The sequence below is a fragment of the Esox lucius genome, chromosome 10, assembly GCF_011004845.1.
Source record: "Esox lucius isolate fEsoLuc1 chromosome 10, fEsoLuc1.pri, whole genome shotgun sequence".
Taxonomy (NCBI): Eukaryota; Metazoa; Chordata; class Actinopteri; order Esociformes; family Esocidae; genus Esox; species Esox lucius.
The window spans coordinates 10191266-10212441 of record NC_047578.1 but is presented as its reverse complement, the minus strand read 5'-3'; the positions used below and the strand labels follow the sequence as shown (position 1 = coordinate 10212441).

The 21176-nt window shown below is 44.5% G+C and overlaps 1 protein-coding gene across 11 annotated transcripts in view; it reads left to right on the top strand.

Moving 5' to 3' along the window:
- The window catches only part of atxn1a (ataxin 1a), a 107954-nt gene that overhangs the window by 85663 nt on the left and 1115 nt on the right, over positions 1-21176 (top strand). For 9 of the 11 annotated variants that reach the window (XM_034294614.1, XM_034294613.1, XM_029122705.2 and 6 more), the window contains 2 exons: positions 6411-8796; positions 9423-10032. In XM_034294614.1, the coding sequence (XP_034150505.1) occupies positions 6874-8796; positions 9423-10032 (2533 nt within the window). In that variant the 5' untranslated portion in view covers positions 6411-6873. Of the gene's footprint in view, positions 1-5879; positions 6158-6410; positions 8797-9422; positions 21132-21176 lie in introns of those variants that run through there. The other 2 variants (XM_034294616.1, XM_010873366.4) reach the window with 2 other exon arrangements.

Sequence of the window (21176 nt, the reverse complement as noted above, 5' to 3'; positions counted from 1 at the left end):
GAACGCTTCCATAATGCTGAGGCAGCTGAGATATATTTATATCGCATGTAGTTTCTATGTCCGGCTGGAGTTGCTGGCTTAGCTAACGTTGGCGAACTTAGGAAATCATGCTAGCTCTCATGACAACACAGACTACCTTATCTGGATGTCAAATGGCAGGGTGAAGACTTCACCCGATCATCACAGAATTTCAGCATCATTTACATTTTTGTTGTCTAAACTTCATGTCACTTAACTTTCCACTCAAAACTGGGGGAGTGGTTTTACACTACGACAGTTTGATTTAGACGAACAAGACTTCTTGCCAGATTTGTTGTCGGAAACACAATGAAAATGTAAATTGTCACGATCCGAGGTAACGTGGGTCACTTTTCCGGAGGGATACTCCCGTGAGGTTTTAAAGACAATGTCTTGCTAAATGTGTATTGGTATAGAATCAGCTGTGACATAGGACGTCTGGTTCTCATTGGCACCTGAAAACCTCTACCATCAGAAACAACAGCCCTGGTTGCATGGAGAGCACCATAGTTACCGGGTAAACAACAGTCTGGGAGTTTATACTCATTCCAGGTCAGGCATCTTATGTACCTGTGGCACAGTGAGAGTTTGTCCTTGGTAGTGGGAAAAGAAAAGTGTTTTTACATATTATATAAATGTTATTTAAATGAAATTGTTGTCTCAAAAACTGTTGTAGCCTGAATAGGCTCTTTAGGATACAATCCTTTGCTAGAATTGGGAAGACACAAAAAGAGTGAAAAAAGCCATGTACTACAGAAAGAATCTAATGTCTTTGAGACAGCCTTCATATTGGGGTTATCATTTTACCCACAAGGCCTGTGGCTTTCCAAAGCAGTGGGCGTAGTCTTGTTGCTTCTCTTTGCTGGTGCTCTCATTGCCAGACAGTTGAAGTGGGAGCTGGCAAAGATCTTAATAGTGTGGCAGCAACAGACAGTGTCACTAGAGACAGCCTACATGTCTATTATTCACTTGTATGCATTATGATTTCATGTCAAATCTGTTTTCCAATTAAATAAACATTTATAGCTAGGCACTTCACCAACAAAACATTTATTTAATTCTAGCTTTGCAAAACAATAGTGATATATTCCTAAAAACATATAGTGCTCTTTAAAATTACTGTCATCCTTGGGACAGATTAACAAAAAAATGCTAGGAACAAATTGTATTGTTGTTCATCAGCCTCATCTTACATTCAAAAAATGCCTGTCAGTCTCAGTTGTTGACACCACTGAAAATTGTTATGAACAAAATCAAGTAGAAATATATATACATATATATATATATATATATTTATATATATGACTCAGATTATGTTGACCAAAGAAGTAAATGCAAAATATATATATTTTGCATTTACTTCTTTGGTCAACTTAATATGAGTCATTAGGAACATTTAGGTTGTCGTCCATGACTTCCTGGTTCACTGGGGTATAAAAATGAGTTGACACAACTCCATTAATCATCTTCCACCATGTGGAAGGTCTGAGAACACACAAATAAAAGACACAAATATTGTTAACCTTCATCAATTAGGCAATGGCTGCAATTAAAGCAAATTTCTACACACTTGAAAATACCCATCTTCATCAGTGGGGCAGTTGAGACGTTTAAATCAACTGCAGCTGTGATGAACAGGCCTGAAAGAGAACGCATGTGTATTTTGCCCACACAATGTGGAGGATGGTTTCAGAGGTAAAAATAATATGTATGAATCACAAATATAGAATTGCAAAAAGTTGGCCAAATCTCATGGTCTCTAAGTCTTCCAAACTACAGTTAGATGCCACCTAAATGCAAACAGTAAATTTGAATGTCTTGCAATAAAGCCTCTGCTGTCATCAGGACTAAAACACCAGCACCTGTTTAGACGCTGTTGGTTCGGAGTAAAAAGACCCCAAGTGGGTTCGGAGTAAAAAGAGGGATGGTAATGGAGACGTTGACTTAATCCCCTCTCTGAAGTATGGTGGTAGATGTGTGATGTTGTGGGGCTGTTTTGCATCCAAAGACTCTGTCAAGTAAGAAGCATTTTCAGCAAAGTCTTTCTGCCTCTTCTGAAAGGGTAAACATTTTGGATCTTCAAACAGAACAGTGATACATTCCTCCAAATCTTCACAAAAATAACTTTACACACTATCAAGCTTTTACAAGGGCCATCCCAGTCCCCTGAACTAAACTCCATTAAACCTGTGGGCTGAGCTGAACAGGAGAATGCACAAGCACGGACCCAGGACCTTAATATTGAAACATTGTTCTGAAAAGTGTTTTCAGTATAATTTTTTACATCAGTTGAAGTTTGTATGTCTCATGTTATGAGTGTCAAGATGAAACTGATAACCAACAATGTAATTTCTTTATATACTTTTTTGCTCACCTTTACCAAAGGTGCCAATAATTCTACAGGGCATTGAACATATTTTAGAAAAGCATACATATATATGCATGTCATCTACATATTTTATTTGATTGAATGTAGGCTATTAATGTATATTTTGTTCTCTGTAAATAGACAGGCTGTGTGTGTGTGTGTGGCTGTGTGTGTCTGTGTGTGTGTGTATTTCTGTCTGTGTGTGTGCCTGTGGGTGTGTGTCTGTGTGTGTGCGTGTGTGTGTGTTTCTGTCTGTGTGTGTGTGTGTGTGCCTGTGGGTGTGTGTGTCTGTGTGTGTGTGTGTGGTGTGTGTGTGGTCCATGCAGACTGATTGAGGACAAGGCAGGCAGCTTTGGTTACAGGTCATCTGAGACACAGCTCTCTATGTTTGGATCCATGCAGCACTCAGCTAGATTCAGGTGACACAGCATTCAGGCTTTTGTGGCGTTGTGAGTGTGGAGGAAGCAAGGGGGTGCAGGGAGGAGATAAAGGTCAATATTAAACATTTCTCCAGGTGGGTTGTAAACTCCTATATATGACTTGATAACCTGCCGGTAGGGGCAGCGGTAAACGCTATTACATGCAAATAGACTAGCGGTTTTGGCAGTTGTAATTTACTTTGACTCCATATGTTGTGAGGTCGAAACCATGTAAGCAGTTTACATTTTCCATCGTATCAACTTGGGAAATTGATCTAGTAACCTTTCAGTAACTGGTCAGATTCTCTAACTGCTAGACCTCTTATCAGAGCCTACAGAATCCTAACCCCAACTATTACTGAGAACGGTCCGTGGAAATAATTCTGGTGTCGTTGATTTCTTTACATATAGACGTTTATCCCTCACTTCAAATATAGACATTCATCTCTCATTTCACATGCAGATGTTTTCTTTCACTCGACCTATGGACATCTACAGTATGTTGCCTTGGTGATTGACTCAGCTGAGACTGAGGTCATGTTACCGTGTGTCTGTGATTGAATCTCGTAGTGTGTTTTTTTCTGCAGAGGCTTTAGCCTTCTGTGTATGTGAATGTCCCTATCTACTGTATGTCAGTGTGTGTGAGTGTATTTGTGTGTTTTTTTGTTGTATGTGTGCACACTTGGGTATGTATTTGTGTAGGATAGTTTGTATGTGTGTGTGTGTGTGTGTGTGTGTATGTTGAATAGGAATCTGTCAGTGAACTAATACTCTCTATTTCTCCAATGTAGGTCAGTAGAGGCTGCTTGCTCCCTCCCTCCTTTTTCTCTCTCTCTCCTACCCTCCCTCTCTCACGCTCCTTCCCTCCCTCGTTCCCTCCCACTCTCTCCCACTCCCTCTCTCCCTCTATCTTTCTCCAGGGGAGGTACAGTGCAGTGATTTAGCTCCATCTCTAATCCTGCAGAATTAAGCAAGAGAGAAGGGAGAGAGAGGAGTGGAGGGAGAGAGAGGAGTGGAGGGAGAGAGAGGAGTGGAGGGAGAGAGAGGAGTGGAGGGAGAGAGAGGAGTGAAGGGAGAGAGAGGAGTGGAGGGAGAGAGAGGAGGTGAGGAGCCATAGAAAGAGGAGGAGAGGAGGAATAGAGAAAGTAGGAGAGGATGGATATAGAGAGGAAGAGATGGGGGTATACAGAGAGAAGGAGAGCAGGGATGAATATAGGAGGGATGGATAGAAAGAGGAGGAGCGAAAGGAAGGATGGAGGAATAGAGAGAGAGGATGAGGGGGCCCTGAGCATGAAAGGGTTAGGGACCGACTCTCTGTGGGATATATGGCTGTTTTGGAGAGACACACTGCACTGATCTGTGTGTGTACACTCATCCTTCATCAATACGCTGTTCTGTCTGCTCCCCGTTCTCTCTCAGTCTCCTTCTCTCTCCCCTTAGCACGTTGCATTGAGTGTCTTTATTAAAGGAACAATGAACCGTCACAATGGGAATCCTGACAAAGGACAGACGAATGCAGCGCTACTGCGCTTCGTCTGACTAGTGTTGTAATTATTCTAGATGTAGTCACAGACTGAATTAACAGGTGAAGGGGTTCTATAATATGTTGACAGAAACAACAGCTTGCTTTCATCTGCTGTTCCCGTTCTACATGAGAAAGGTAGTTATTCTTCCTATTCAATGAGATTTATATTTTTATTGTTACTCGTCTATGTGTGATACATATTCTACAGGTCAAAGTCAAAGTAAAATGTATTTATAAAGCACATTTAAAAACTACTTATGTCAACCAAAACATATTGCCAACTAAACATATTCATAGGACATGACAAACATAAACAGAACTTCCTAACCATTTGCAGACTCAAATGCTAAAGAAAAAAGAAAGGTCTTAAGGTTGGATTTAAAAATGTTGCTACTTGTAGAGGACCTAATATATAAAGGTAGGCTGTTCCACAACTTTGGAGCAGCAACAGAAAAGGCGCAATCTCCTTAAAATTTCAAACGTGACAGCGGAACACACAAAAGCAGTTCGTTGAACAACCTAAGGGTCCTTGAGGAAGAGTGCTGGCTAAGGAGGTCAGAGACCTAAGGGTCCTTGAGGAAGAGTGCTGGCTAAGGAGGTCTGAATATAGGAGGGTGCTGATCCATGTAGGGCCTTAACAACAAATAAAAGAACCTTAAAATCAATCCTATATTTAACAGGTAGCCAGTGGAGAGAGGCCAGTACAGGAGTGATGCTTTCTCTCTTTCTTGTGCCAGTTAAAAACCTCGCAGCTGCAGGCGGTCCAATGATCCTGCCTTCAGGGCCCCATTCTACACTGGTTCAAATTGCTGCTAGTTCACATTGTTATGCATATTATTGCTATATTTTTGCTTTACATATTTCTTAATTCTTACTACGTAGATGTCGTGTGCCATGTCACAAAATGTAATTGTTCGGAATGACACTGAGTTATTCAGGGCATTTGATGAATAAACTTTGAACTTGATTTAACTTTTTGCACCCCCTTGATTAGTACAGCAATGACACTCAGAACAGGAGTCAGGAAAGATGATCAGAATAAGTGTCAAATGTCTGTGTGTGGGTCTGTGTGTATATGTGTGTGTGTGTGTGCGTCTGTGTGTGTGTGGTGTGTGTGGGCATGTGTCTGTGTGTGTGTGTGTGTTTGCATCTAACACCAAGTGCTATTATACTTTCATCATAGATCATTGGCCTACGTTTGAAATACAAAAACACACACACACACACACTCTCTCGTACAAACACACACACAACAGACAGAGACACAGGTCGGTGTCAATCAATGAAGCTCAGGGAGTAATAGCAACACACACCGTATACAATCACACACACACACACACACACACACACACAACAGTTATAGTGCCTGTTTAAGTATTGATGTGTTTCAGCTGGCTATAGTGTCAGCCTTCAAACAAGCTTGTGGAAGTTAACAATACATAAAAGCTTAATGCCTGCAGCACTCTCTTTCCCACGCACACCCACACACCCACCCCGCCGCCTCCCTCCCTCCCTCCCTCCACACACACACACACACACACACACCATGTTGGGACCTGTCTGATGGTTGTCTGTGTCGACATGCCCAGTCGTTGTCGTCATAGTAGCAGTAGGGGTTGTGGTTGTCTGAGGCATGTCAGTGCCATTTGTAATGTGCTTGCGGAGCAAAAGGTTCACACCAGACCCACTGTGGTGTTCAGCGTGTGCCCGGGACGTCTGGAGACGCCGTGCGTTTAAGCTGTTTCAACGCTGCTCACTGGGGGGCCACGGGAGCAACTGCAGACAGTCTGGTCGGAGCGCAGATACTGTGTGTCCATTATTGATGAGGTTTCTGCTGACTGTTCCTCTCTCTCTCTCTCTCTGCGGGGGATCTCCGCCCGGCACACAGATGGAAGGCTCACCTGGCCAACCGGTGTGCTCTGTTTAACCCCGCGCACAACCAATCCGCTGTTTCTGTTTTCCTCCAGCTGGGATGGAAATGTCATTGGTGGCGCAGTGTGTGGTGAAATTTGCCTTGCGGTCGTTGCGAGGTCATTCTAACGCGTGCGCGTGCACGTGCACTGTCTCTTCGTTTCCCCAGGTTCCCACTGCCGTCCAGGAGGCTGGCTCTCGGAGGGAAATGATTCCGCATGAAGCTGACAGACGGATCTCTTCCTCTCTCCACGACAACGCCCGGTGTGACTCTCGCTGCTCCCACGGCAACGGCAGGTGTGCTCTTCCCTGCTCCCCGCTGAGCCGGACGTCCAACAGGCGCTGAGCTACGGGACAGACTCTCCTCTACCTCCTCCGACAGCCCTCCCCGGTCTCCCCGTGGCCCGGAGCCAGACTCCAGATTACCAGTACCTGAAGGCTGTCAACTAGGAAAACCAGGCCAGACCAGCAGAGTGAGAGAGACAGGGAGAAAGTGAGACAGACAGCCAAAGACAGGAGTGACAGTGATCGAGGCCCAGACGCGAACAAGGGAGATAGGAAGAGAACAGTAGGTGGAGTGGACAGCCGGGTTTGTTTATGCAACAGGAAGTAGGGAGAGAAAACGCCACAGCATGAAGTCCAACCAGGAGCGAAGCAATGAGTGTCTGCCGCCCAAGAAGAGAGATTTCCCCGCAAGCACTGCCGATGACAGGCCCCTGGTGATGGCGCCCACCAGCGAGAGCCAGCGCGGGGAAAATCTGGCGTGGCTTGCCAGCGTAGCCAGCGGTCACAACAGCGCGCACGATCGAGACTTCGGCGGGGATGGCATTAGAGGTGGGCAGCGTGCCGGCACGCCCAGCGAGTCCGACGGGCCCCAGTACAAACCGCTCTGCCCCGCCGTCACCACACACACGGACTTCCTGGTCCCTTCCTCCATCTGCTCCATATCCTCCTCGTCCTCCTCCTCATCACATCAGTCGAAAGTGGTGACAACGTCCCTCCCCACTATCTACCCCTCCTCCCTCCAGTACACCCAGCTGCCCCCCGGCCTCCAGGTGTTCAGCTCCCCGTACGCGGGCCCCTACACTGGCTACATCACCTCCCAGCTCCTCCCTCCGCCCACCTCCGCTTCCCAGCGCTCCCATGCTGACTCCACCTACCCCAACACCACCATCATCTCCCAGTGCTCCAAGCCGGACCCTTCGGTGGGTCCAGGTCGCCCCCCGCCCCAGTCCCAACCCCTGCCCCCGGTCCTGGCTGCGAGTGACTCTGGCCCCCACTACGTCCCGATCTCCAGTTCTCCCCTGGGCGCGGCCCCCCGGACTGCCTCCTCGCCCCACGGAGGGACCCACCACCTGCACCACGACTCCCACCATACCCTGGCCTTCAGCGGGAGCTCTCCGTTGCTGGTTCAGTATTCGGGCCCCGAGGGGCCCCTGGCGAAGAGAGAGGAGGGCAGGTCCAGAGATCTGCACAACGGGGAGCTGGAAAAGAGGGGGCGCTATGAGAGGAAGGAAAGCCAAGTCACCCCCTCCACTTCCTCCACCGCCTCTTCCTCCCAGCACCACCAGCTCCACCAGCAGCAGAGCTCCCAGCATCACTATGAGGCCTACACCTCCCATGATGCCTCAGGGTTACGGACCTCTCTCATGCTGGTGCCCAACAGCCACGGGGGACCGGACCACCACAGCCCTGACAAACTGCCCGCCTCCTCCGCCGCCTCCTCGCACCCAGAGAAGGGCGGCCTCCAGCTGGGTAAACCTATGTCCCGCACCCCCTCCTCCACCCCCTCGACGTTCACCTTTCCCCCGCCGCTCAGTGTGGAGAGCCTGAAGGCGGCCGTGAGCTCCCTGTCCCCCCACACCCACACGGTCATCCAGACCACGCACAGTGCCAGCGACGCATCGCCCCTCTCCCTGGGCCAACTCTCCACCAGTTTCTACCAGGCCGGCCCGGGTGGACAGCCCATCATCGGCTACCTGGCTGGGGCCGCCGGGGGGCAGCAGTATCACGCCGCTCTGCCCCAGCATCTGCTCATCCCAGGGGGGTCTCAACCCATCATTATCCCTGTCAGCGGGGCCGGGGTCACCAGTCTGGAGGCCGCCCACTTCGCCGCCACCAGCCAGCCGCAGCCCCTCCCCTCCACGCTACCCCACGCGTACGCCGCCACAGCCAACACCAACCCCAAGGGGGAGCATCTGTTCGAGGTCCCGGCACCGTACCCTCCTCTGTCCCACCCGGTCGGGCCTGGGGCGGGGGTGCTCCAGGGCCAGCTACACCTCCCAGTGGTGCCCTCTCCGCCCGCCCCCTCCTCCGCCCCTTCCTCGGCCGCCCCGGGCCCCTCGCTGCCCCCCTACTTCATCAAGGGCTCCATCATCCAGCTGGCGAACGGTGAGCTGAAGCGTGTGGAGGACCTGAAGACAGAGGACTTCATCCAGAGCGCTGAGATCAGCAGCGAGCTCAAGATAGACTCTTCTACCGTGGAACGCATTGACGGCAACCACGCGTCCAACTTTGCCATCGTGCAGTTCTCTGTGGGCGAGCACCGAGCTCAGGTGAGAAAGCCCTTTTATAACTTCATGACGCCCAAACTTTTGTTCAACAAGCACTTATCATGTTGGTAAAATAATAGCAACTTTGATTATTACAGGTAAGGGCCAGACCGTGAATAACCAGAGATGTTTACATCTACAACATTGCAATGTACTTGTATCGCGTTGACTTGACAGGCTATATGATAGAGTTCTATTTTCAGTTTCCCTTTTGTTCGCGGTTTTTGAGGATTGTACATGCCTCATAGTCTGCTGTGTGAACACTTATAAGAACACTTCTTAGACCATCTCCACCTCCACTGTCAATTACGCCTGACACCCATCTCCATCCATACCTTCACGTTACGCTCAGCTACAAAGCCAACTCAAATCACATGGGACTTTTCCCACATCCTTTTCCATGTCGGGGTGTGAGGATGATGACACACAGACCATGTAGAAGGTTCAAAATAACTTTTAGATGAACAAGCTGAGCATGATATCGGGTCCAGGCCACGTGAACCAGTTTGGAAGTGGTTGCATTTTGATAAAGTTTACTTTGAGGTTGTTTCTTTATGTTCAATTCATGTTTGATGTCAGTTTTTCTCTCCTCAACCTCTTTCATTCATTCTCCCATTTGGTCGCTCCAGGTGAGTGTGGAGGTGCTTGTGGAGTATCCCTTCTTCGTGTTTGGCCAGGGCTGGTCCTCCTGCTCCCCGGACCGAACCACTCAGCTGTTGGAACTGCCCTGTACCAAGCTCTGTGTGGGGGACGTCTGTATCTCCCTCACCCTGAAGAACCTGAGAAATGGCTCCCTGAACAAGGCCCAGCAGACACACAACCAGGCCATGGAAATCACCACCAGCTGCAACATGGGCTCCATCCACGGGCCCCTGAAACCCTCCAGGGCTTCCCGGGTTGGAGGAGGGTCTGCTAGGCACGGGGAGCAAGAAAACGGGGTGGGCCAGAGAGGATCGAGGAGCGGAGGTGTGGTTGGGGTGGGTGGAGGTGTTCAGATTGCCTCTGAGAATGGGGAACTGAGGTTTGGCGTTGGGGGGGGGGCCAGCTTGAAAGGAGGGCAGCGTGGAAATTGGGAATCCAGCAGTGGTACCGCCAGGCCAGTGAGCCGCAAGAGGAGGTGGTCGGCCCCCGAGGGGCGCAAGGTAGAGAAGAGCGAGGAGGAGCCCCCATTGACCCTGCCCAGACCATCCTTTATCACTCAGGAGGTTAAAATCAGCATCGAAGGCAGGTCCAATATAGGCAAGTAGAAAAGGCTGGAGACAGAATTGACTGTTAATTGATATTGGAATTGATTGGAGAGATGAAGAATTTTATGGAAACAAGAAAAAAATGCCCTCATGAAATGTTTATTTTAACTATTTGTTTTTGATTTTTGTTTTTGTTTTAATGTCTGTCTGGATTACCTGTACTTACATGTTATCACTTTACTTTAAGTCCAATTTAGTAATAACATTGTAATAGTTATTTTTGGTATTAGATAACAAGTAATCAGTGCAATTGCTTTAGGTTTGTTCCACAAATCTCTGGGCGAGGGGTTTTGTGAAGTATAATGAATGTTTTATTGGTTGGTGTGTGGCATACAAGTGCGCTGCTTCATACCTCTCTGGTCAATTGATGGCCGCAGGTGGACAATTAAATTAATTATAAATGTAGTTCGTTTTCCCATAGTGCTTAGGGTGTGACTAAGATGCTGTATCGTAGACCAGTGAATGATGTTACTTAATTTGTGATGTCACTTCCTGGTTCAGGGCACTACTAACTAAAGGGTTCAGGAGATCTTGACGGAAACACTATCCATGCCTTATGCTGCCATCGTTACAGACCGAGTTGATATGATGTCATCCATTCCGATCGACTCAAGACTGTGCAAAAAATGACTGTCAGAAATTTTAAACCTCATAAATAGAATAGTGTTTTTTGTATTTCCTTTATTTGTCTCAGACGTAAGAATTGAACTACACATCTAATCCTAAAAAAGGGGCACAGGATGCCTCGGCACTCATACGTCTAGACCACTTATCTGGGTGATGTCATCCTGCAGGGCCAGAACAGCCAGGTGAGGTCATCAGGCCGCGCCAGTGTGCCACCAGAGAGAGGGAACTTGCCTCCTTTCTTGTGTTTGGGTAACAGTGAAGTCTTTTTTTTTCTTGAAAAGGAAAGGTTTTTAAGTTTTGTTCTCAATATTTCCCCTCTCACCTTTGAAACCCCTCTTTCCACCCAGTGAGTGGATTATGATGTATTTGTTTGGATGATTGTCTAAAACTTGGAGATCAGGGCTCACTTACTGTAGGGTGGGTGGAGTTTCAACCATGGTTGTTAAGTTATATGTCTCATTTTAATACTTTCGACCCTAACAATGCTTATGTTTGCAGTCATACTGGGGTGACTACATGTTTAGAGGAAGATGATGATGAACAGGTTTATGACCGGGATTCTAACAGAGTGAGAGGTAGACAGAACCAAACCATGTTTCAAAAGGCACACAATTCCCTAGACAGTCCACAACTTGTCTTGGAACGGTATTTTTAAGTAGAGGGGCAGTCCCAACAGATACTGACCAGTGTTGGAAAGATGGTGAAGGGGGTCAGTGGCCGGTGGGCTGAATTCCAATTCTTGGCGACTCAAACTTGTGTCCTCTAGGCCACCTTGATGCACTACTTTTGACCAACCCTCTATCCCTATGGATATCCTATCCCTATGGGCCCGGGTCAAAGGTTACTCATAATGTAGGGACTAGGACACTGCTAGAGAGTCAGATTGAAGTCTTTAGAGAGTACAGGCGCAGGATGTTGTCTCAAAGTGTCAGATTGGAGTCTTTAGCGAGTGCAGGGACAGGATATTGTCTCAAAGAGTCAGATTGGAGTGTTTAGCGAGTGCAGGGACAGGATATTGTCTCAAAGAGTCAGATTGGAGTGTTTAGCGAATGCAGGGACGGGATGTTGTATTGAAGCACTTGCTTTTGTACACCTGTCACACTCACCAGCTGATAAGAAAAATATTAATATTATTATATCTTCATTAAAGGAGAATATTACATTGCTCCTAATCCTGAAAGTGTTTTATGTGCCAAGAGAAAACGTAACCCATTGTTCTGTGTTCATTTAACAGCCAATACAAACTTAAACCACCTCTAGCAAAATCAATCAACACAATCACTAATAACCTATTAGCCACGATTTAAAGATCTCTATGATATGTGACATATAATTGCTTACAGTAAAATACATTTCCTTCTAAATGATTGCAGTTTATGTTAGCAGATTGGCTATTTAACATAAGCAGATAAATTGCTGATTGCCAACTCAGCCTTAATGTAGACTACTGATTGGTCAGGTCATGAGGTTATCAGCATTTAAAAAAAAATCTGTTTGATGTTGTTGTGGTTGTTAAAGTTTTTTTTTCTCTACTTTGAAAGCGAGATTTTGAATGGGGCAGTTACATTTAGTGACAACAAACCAAATTTGGGATGAAATTAAGGAGAATTTGTTATAACTTACATAGATTTTGTAGCTAGTAGAGCATGAACGTTAGATAAAGTCTGTAATGGTTGTTTAAAGACAATGTATCAATGGATTCCAGGTTCTCTAAGCCCATACACTACTTTCAGTGGGAGTAGCCAACTAACATCAAGTTGGAAAATAGTGAAAATCTCCTTTAACACAGTACTGTATGTTTTTATTATTTAGACTTGAGGAGTAAGTAGAACTCTGCGGCAACAGCACTTTTGAACGGTGAAAGGGTCATGATTCATGATGTCAGAGTCACGATGATGTCACGGGGTCATGCTGATGTCTTGAGGGTTATAATGATGTGGTTACACAACCTTTGAAAATGGATGAATGTGACAGGTGATGGAGAAAGTGCCTGGTAGGAGAGGGAAAGAGAAAGAAAGGACAATAGAGGATGATATCACAGCTTTGTTAAGGCACTTTCTCAAAACATGCTCTTCAAAATATGGGTGTGGTCAAAAAAAAATAATTTTTTTGTCACAACTGACTTTTAAAGGTTAAAAGTTATTCAAAAGACGATTTAGAGAATGGGATAACGCAGGATGAGGGGATGAGCAATGTGGGAATGTCCAGTAATGTTGTGGATGAGACCGAAAGCAAGTTCTAGACACCCAGACCACATCCTTTTTGAAGGGTGTCATATATACATAATGTATGTTTGTAATATACAAATGTATGCAAGTGCGCATGAATGTGTAAGTACATACACACCCACACAAGCACACTGCCGTACACACACAGGCAGGCACTTTCTAAAGGCCAGGATTGTAAGTATTTCCTACTTGTTGATATAAGTTTTACATATACGAACACGTTTGTTGCATAGATATTCCCCCTTGATGATAAATGACATGAGAAGCCAAGATATCCAACCACCACACACAGACGATGGTGGTTCTCAGTGCGCTGTACTGTGTGTGTGTGTGTGTGTGTGTGTATGTATGTGTGTGTATGGGGGATGGGTTTGTATATGTGTATAAAAATATCATATAATTTACATATGATATATCCTATGTTAAATGTCCACTTTTTTTTCTGTTTTTGGAGTTCTACTTAAGAAAATCTTGCACTTTGCACATCTGGAGAGGTAGTCAGTTGGGGACATTACTGTGTGACCATGTTTTTTATGGCAACCTGTAAAATGTTTGTGCACTGGCCAAAAGAGTGCACTATATAGGGAATAGGATGCCATTTCTGACATATGTTTTCAGCCGGGTTGTTCACACACACACACACACACATACACACATTCAAACATGCGCTCAAATACATAGACACCCACGTGCACACACAGTGAGCTGAAACCCCATTTTACTGAAATGTAGCAGTTTCTTAACAAGTGTGCTACCTGCTGATTGGCCCATGACGAACTCGGCTTTGCTCCTCTTTGGATCGTCGCACTGCCACTCACACCATTGGCAAGTCCCGCTCACATGTTGGGGGTTTGGTTGAGACGCATTGTGGAGGCGTGTTAGTCAGTTTTGGCGCTGGGCCACCAGCAGGTACACCTGTTGAGATCTCGGATTGACTTTTTTTTTAGGTGTGTTTTGGGGCGGAAGAAGGTGTGTCAGAATAGGAGACGTTTGTAGATGTGGCTTTTAACCCCTGATCCCGGTTCAGATGTCTACTTCATCTGCCTAATGGTTAGTCTTCAGAGTTGGTGTATGGTAATCTGACTGTAGATCTGTGGTTAAGAGCAACTTCTACCTCCAGCTGGGCGGAGAAGCTGCCGCGTGGTGATGAATGGATGTGTTACTCGGATGGATGAATGCATTTAGACGGATGGATGCTAGTGGTGGATGAGGGAGTATACACCCCTTATACGGTTTGAAAATGCTTTATTTTTTTATAATAAAACAGGGTTTCTCAGATCAAAACCACAGCAGTGCATTTTCCTTTTTTGTTTTATGACACTGTATGATTTTGTCTACTAGAGGTAGTTTGTGTGTGTGTCTGTGTGTTTATGTGTTTTTGTGACATTCTGTGTGTGTCTTTTGTTTAGGTTTTTTATTCATACACATTGAACCAAAACGAGGCCCTGATTAATTATTGTTCTGACTGACTTGCCCCTCCTAAACTGTCACCATGGGAAAATACAGCAAAACACCTAAAGCAAATCACACACAGCACTCATCAACCAAACCCTTTCAGGTAATGTTTTTATGGTGCAAATGCAAAGCACCAAGGCAGTTGTGTGTGGGCTGCTTTCTTATAGCAATAGTTATAGCTACAACAAGCATCTACCATCAAGCCAGCCTTTGTATAGTTGTATTTGAGAGAGAGAGAGAGAGAGAGAGAGAGAGAATGTTGAGGCAACAGCAGTACTATTTGGAGGACTGGAGAGTAGCTGGAGGTTGGCTCCACTATTGGTGTTATGTTAGAACCCATTAGAGCTGTCCTCCTCTCACACCTCTCTCTGATGGCCAGCCAGCGATAGGAAAGGGGGAGCTGTGTCTCTGGAGACCAAACTAATAAAAAGCATTTCCCCCCATTGCCCTCACTGGCTGGCAATAACATGTAAATCATTCCTTCTAGAAGCTCTCTGCAATAAAAAAAAACGTTTCCCTCAATGTTAGAACCAAAATAAAGAGACGCTCCCACATAAACACGTATAGACTCACTCAGTCCCTTCAAAGAACTCAGCCAGCCTTTAGCAAACCAGTCTAGTCATTTCAGCGCATTTAATTCCAATTAAGTTTTTAAAGTTGCACGGCCTGCCATTGAATAAATTCAGGGAGATTATCATATATGCAGTGACAGACAGTACGTATGGACTACAATACGCAAAATGCTACACCTGCTAGCGACCTCTAACCTCTGACCCGTAGTTCAGGTACTCGTAACATAACCATAGCCAGCCAGCCTCTCTTATACCCTCTCTAGAACCTCAGCAGCCAGTTAGTTTACCTTAGTAAATGCTAGCTAGCTACCTTCTAGGTGGACTGTTCGTTTACCCTCTGCAACTGCTAGCTAGCTACCTTCTAGATCTGTTGGTTTACACTTGGGATACACTAGCTAGCTACCTTCAAGACGGGCTGTTAGTTAGTTTATCCTCAGCAACTGTTAGCTAGCTACCTTCTAGACAGCCTGTTAGTTTGCCCTCACCAACTGCTAGCTAGCTACCTACCTTCTAGATGGCCAGGCCTTATATGTGCAGCTGTCTTTTATTTTCTCCAGCACCATTTCCTTCCGCTCTCACACAGACACACTATTTTCTTTTTGAGATTTATTAAGTAACAGCATTCATCTTCCAGTGGAACAGCTTGTGTGAGAGTGAGGTGAACCCAGAGACTCAGCGAAGTCGGACCTGTTGGATACATGCACACACAGGAACCCAAAGCCACCCTGTCTGCTGAGGTCATCTTCACAGTCAGTGTGCCAGGTTAACTGGAGTGGTCAGCAACCCAGTGGTCAGCATAGGAAGACGGTAGAGGACCGGGGTAATTAATTCAGCAGATTTCACATAATATAAAATACCTTATGAAACAAATGGTTCAAACCCTAGATGTTGATTGGCTAAAAGTTGTGGTATATCAGGCTATGCCATGGGTGTGATATAAAACACTTTTTAATGTTCTTATTACATTGGTAAACAGATTATATTAGCTTTAAGGCACCTAAGCTTTTATTGTATAAGGCCAATAAAGCTTGACTGAGGCCCATGGTGCATGGTTCTTAGGCCCAATGCAACCCCGAATGTGGAGATGCCTCGTTGTTTAAATATTATGAACAGTTATAAGGGTGTTGGAGAAGTTATATTGGAGTTGAAAGGTTGTGCGTGGTTAAAATAAAGTAGTGAGCAGATTAAGTGAAGAGCAGAGCTTCGTGGAAAATTCACTCTGTAAACCTGCTGTTTGTGATATTTGCTTTCTAGTTCAGGAAAAACCAGGTAGTCCCAGTTGTTGTCTATGCGGATCATTATTCCTGTTGCTCTTTGAATCCAACTGTATGTGCAATAGTTGTCTTTGTGTATAGATTGTCTCTCCCATTATTGTGCCAAGTCTTTGTAGCATTTTCCATGTCCGACGTGTTAGCCATGTGCTGTACGTGTCTTTGTGCTATGTACTGTACACCTTTTTTGTACCCCTAAAATGTCCCAAGTTTTATTCACCTCAGACTGTTAGGGCTCGGTAGAGTGCAGTGCATTGTGGGAGAGTGAATGAGAAAGGCGACTGAGTGAGTGCACATATTGCCTGGGTGTCGAGTGTAATCTTGGCAGCACTCACAGGCCCACCGGTATGACCTTGGCAAATGGAATGCATTGTCGGTGAACCAGCGTCGCGGTCAGACCAGAACGAAGCTGGAGACTGAGTACTCTACATTCTGTAGTCCAGGAAAAAAACCACCTCAATCATAGAGTGATGCAAGAAAGAGAAGAACACATGAAAGAGAGCGGGGAGGAAGGCGTTGCTACTGGCGTGGTGGGGCGTACCGTACTCGTGTTTGGAGTCACGCTTATCGTAAGGCTTGTTGCATTGTGGGAATAGGAGTGGATGGGCAAAACGGGCAGCTGGCATGATCGCTGTACAATTAAGTCAGTCCTGGTATGTAAATGTGACGATGGGCATAGGGTAGTTGTAGGCCACTCTCTTAAGCCTGGGGCTACACGCTGCCAGGTGAATTTATGCTGTTTCCAAGTCACAGCTGAAAATGAAAGCACTTTCCTGTTTGAATAGGAGGACCTGGGTGCTCGGTGCTCCTGGCTTCAACACAGTGTGGTTGGTTGCTCTGTATTGTGTCGGTGGTCACGTGAGCATGTTGTCACGTCTGTTTAACAAAGGCTAGTATACATCCAGGTATATGGAAATGTTTGTGGATACTTTTTCTTGTTTAAACTTGAGATGAGGTTGTCCCTGCCAGCATTTTTTTTTATGATGTTTTGTTTTTTATGTGTACTAGCGTGCGCGCGCGCTTGTGTGTGTGTGTGTGTGTGTGTGTGCGTGCGTGTGTGTGTGGTGTTTTCTCCTATCAGCTCTAAGATAACTAACCCCTTATAAGTTACAGAGAGAAAAGACAGAGTTATTATAACCTCATATATCAGTGGGGACCACTTTTGTAAAACCTACCAATAAAGATGCACATTTAAAGTAGTTGACTTAACAGTGTAGACTTGATACTGCTTCAGCACTTTGTAAACCTTGAAGAAAGGTCTGGTCTAAAGGTCTGGCCTAAAGCTCTGGCCTTAAGGTCTTGTCTAAAGGTCTGGCCTTAAGGTCTTGTCTAAAGGTCTGGCCTTAAGGTCTTGTCTAAAGGTCTGCCCTTAAGGTCTTGTCTAAAGGTCTGGTCTAAAGGTCTGATATAAAGATCTTCCCTAAAGGTCTGGCCTAAAGGTCTGTTTTAAACCCTCATCTCAGACCAAGGCCTTTCTGAGAGGTAGAACCTTTGTTTGTACAGACAGAGAATATAAGAGAAATAAAAACAGAGGACAGAGAGAGAGACTGCTCAAATCAAATTTTTTGCACATGGCCTGTTTGTAAAAAGTAGTGTTTCCACTCTTCACTCTATTTCATCTAGTGTCCAACACGTTCTTGGGTCCAACGAGTTGAGATACTAGGCGGTTTCCTGGTTCCACGTTTCTAAACAGGAAGTAACTTTTTCATCGACGCACCCGATTTTGCTGTTCAGTTTGATCCTAGAGTATAAAAGACCTTACATTTCTTTATAAAATTTTATTTTTCTTGTGTTGGTCTCCTTTGTAGCACTTGACTCTGTGAGGAGACGTTATTGGACGTCTGTTTAGGGAATGTGTCATGTGACTTTGTGACAAGCCTCCTCATTGGGGGAGAACACACAGCTGACGTTGTCTGTTTTTACTGGCTTATTTACGTCTTGCACATATTGACAAATAAAATGAATGTTGGTGTGAGTTTCAGCGAATCGAAAAGAAAAGGCACGCGTTGTTGTTTTTCTTGTTTCTTGTTTTATTTTTGTGTCATTTTTTATGGAAAAAAGAAGGTTCTGTCACATTTTTGTGTTTAAACTGAACAGAATTCAATCAGGATTCCTTTGTTCAAACTTGACTGTTGTTTGACGTCTTGTCAATAAATGTCCATACATCTGGATATCCAACTCAGGCAGAGAAAACACACCCACTAACTCCATAGTTAAGTTTCACCCAATGTAATGTTGGTGGGCTGTTCAATATGGGTTATTACTATTATTAGTTATTATATTTATATAATAAATATCTAAATATATTGTATTATATTGATTATTTATTATTATTATTATTATTAAACTGTTAAATGCTGGAGATGGCTATGTCCTCTCAGTTTGGTGGCTGAGTTAGGTGTCACGAGTTGTTGTGTTCCTGCAGTGAAGCGGTGTCATCTTGCAACAATTTATCCTGCTTCATGCTATAATGAAGAGCGGACAGACAGATAGACCCTCACTCAGAGATACGTCCGTTCTGTGCTCTCTGACCTTTGACCCCTACACACTGATGCCCAGGGAGGGGTCGTCTGTCAGCTCGGGTCAGTAAAGGTTGTCTGTCTACTGTTCGGAACACACAGCCTTGTGGGTAAAGACATGTCTGGGAGTGGGTCTCTGTTGAGCTTTGGTTTGGCTGCTGGTAAAACTGGACACGAGCTTGACATCTGCAGACAGTGGCATTGTCTTCTGCCAGTCACAGAGAACTGAGAACCACCTAACACAAGGACTGGCAAGTCAGGCAAGGACAGACCTGGACATGATGAGAGCCAGAGCAAATCAACCAACAACTAATTCATGTTGTATAGACGCTTGTAGTTGATCACCACCAACCCCAGTGTCAGTCACTGTCTTATATAGCAATCCAAACTGTCAGTGTATGTATTTGAGATCTATATGAACGCACCTCTTAAGAAAAGAAACCTTGAGATATCATCAAGAAATTGATAAATATAAATGTCCAATGTTTTTTTTTTTTTATGTTGCCAATGAATGCTCTATAGGATATTGTACATCTGTAATATAATATTTCACACAAAACTACATCCACACTCCCCAACCCAACAGAGAATGTTTCATAAAAGAGGGGGTGAACAGAAAAACAAAGAGGTTGTACAGTACATTTGACCAAGCAGACAAGACTTTCTGGAAGGGGTCCATGCAGCCTCACCAGCCCCACGTCGTCTCTGTTTGTATGGCTGAGTTGCTAGGCCTAGTGTTGGCCTAGTCACGTGACACCACACTACTCCCTGCTTACAGTACTCCCTTGTTGGACAGTGTGATTTCTTAGCTGGTGTTGAGGAGGAAAGACAATGACCGGTGTTACATTACACTCGTTGCGCACACATTTACAACTTCCTGGTTCTTGTAGCTGTTCTTTAATTATTATTAATTTTATTTCATTGATTGAATCCAAACAGTTAGACAGATATGTATTGTGAGAGGTTATGGGAAGAAGCCAAGGAGGTCATTCCAATGAAAGGAGTGGTCTGTTCTATGTAAAATGTTGCACGGAAGCCGGGCCTGAATTGGTCCCATGTCCATGCTAGCACACTGTCTAGAGTGCATTCACACTAGTGCATTTTAGAGTACCAGTGTGAATATTGGACAAAGCAGTATAGCCAGGACATAGTGTACAGGTGGAGCTGGTATTGTCCTTATGAGATTAAGTTGTCTATTTGGAGAGGACATGGATTGTTTTACACTTGATCTTGGGCGCAAAAAAGACATTGTTACTCCGGATTGGTCACAGTGTGATAGTAAAGAATGGGTGTATGTATGTTAGCTATATGGCCATATTGGATATAGGGAGAGTCACCCATGAATATGAGGGGTTTAAGTTTGCACTGAAAGTGTAACTTTGACAAGTAGAAACTTCTAATGGTGAAAATCCTAATGGTGTTACATTTAAATCAAGGATCTTGAGGGTATTGTACATTTCTGTGAGATGTTGCAGGCACATTGTGAGAAAGTGTCTTACGCCAATCTAGTTTTTCCATGTCTATGATCTGTGTCAAGTGAAGATCTTGGGAGAGGGACAGTGTTTTGCACCTTACTCAGTTGGAAATGGATGAAAGCATAACATGTTCATACAGGCTTTAGATAGATAGGAGCTGTTATCTGGGAAAAGATCAAACCTTTATTATTTTATCTCCATTTGTGTGCATACTCTGTAATTTGTGTAAAATATTGTACTTGCACTAGCTTTTTATATGTAAAAACAACAAAAAATAATCAAAAAAAGTTACAATTGAAATTCTATTTTCAAATTTTGGTTTGTCTATTTGTAGGATACACCCAAGTCTCAAGTTTCTTGGATTTTATGGTTCTTTTCTTTGATGGTGCTTGCAGGTTTTCTAGTTAGAATTTATTTAATTATTTTAACAAATAATAAAACAATATTTGATCCAGATTGAGAACAAATATGTTTTCTGAAAAAAGAAAATTGTCTGTATACCAGTACAACTTTGTTTCATTATACACATATTAATAAAATAACAGTGCCAATTGCAAGTACAGGCCTTTTGATTACAATCAGCATATAATGTGTTTGCTAGCAAAAATGATCCTCTGCAGCACTCATTTTCTAGGTGCGTTCTTCAGTGACTATGTGAGGAATGTACAATAGACAAGACATCTGTTGCTTGTTTGGTCTACAGAGGTTATGTGGAAATAACCTTCCTCTGCCAGCAAATGTGAAATTATGCATTATGTTGTATGTCCGGGAAAAACTATTATCTAGATGTTTCTCATCAAAGAGGACCTTTCGATTTTCACATTAAAACTGTGTGACATTGGTTGACTCATTGTAATTCTACTAAACACACAAACACATCTATGTGTAGATGCTCTTGTGAGATCTAGGCACATTGTGTACTAAACAGTAAATTGTCAATGAGTTGTGGCTGTCTGGAGTATCATTATGCATCAGTCCTGGTCGACTCA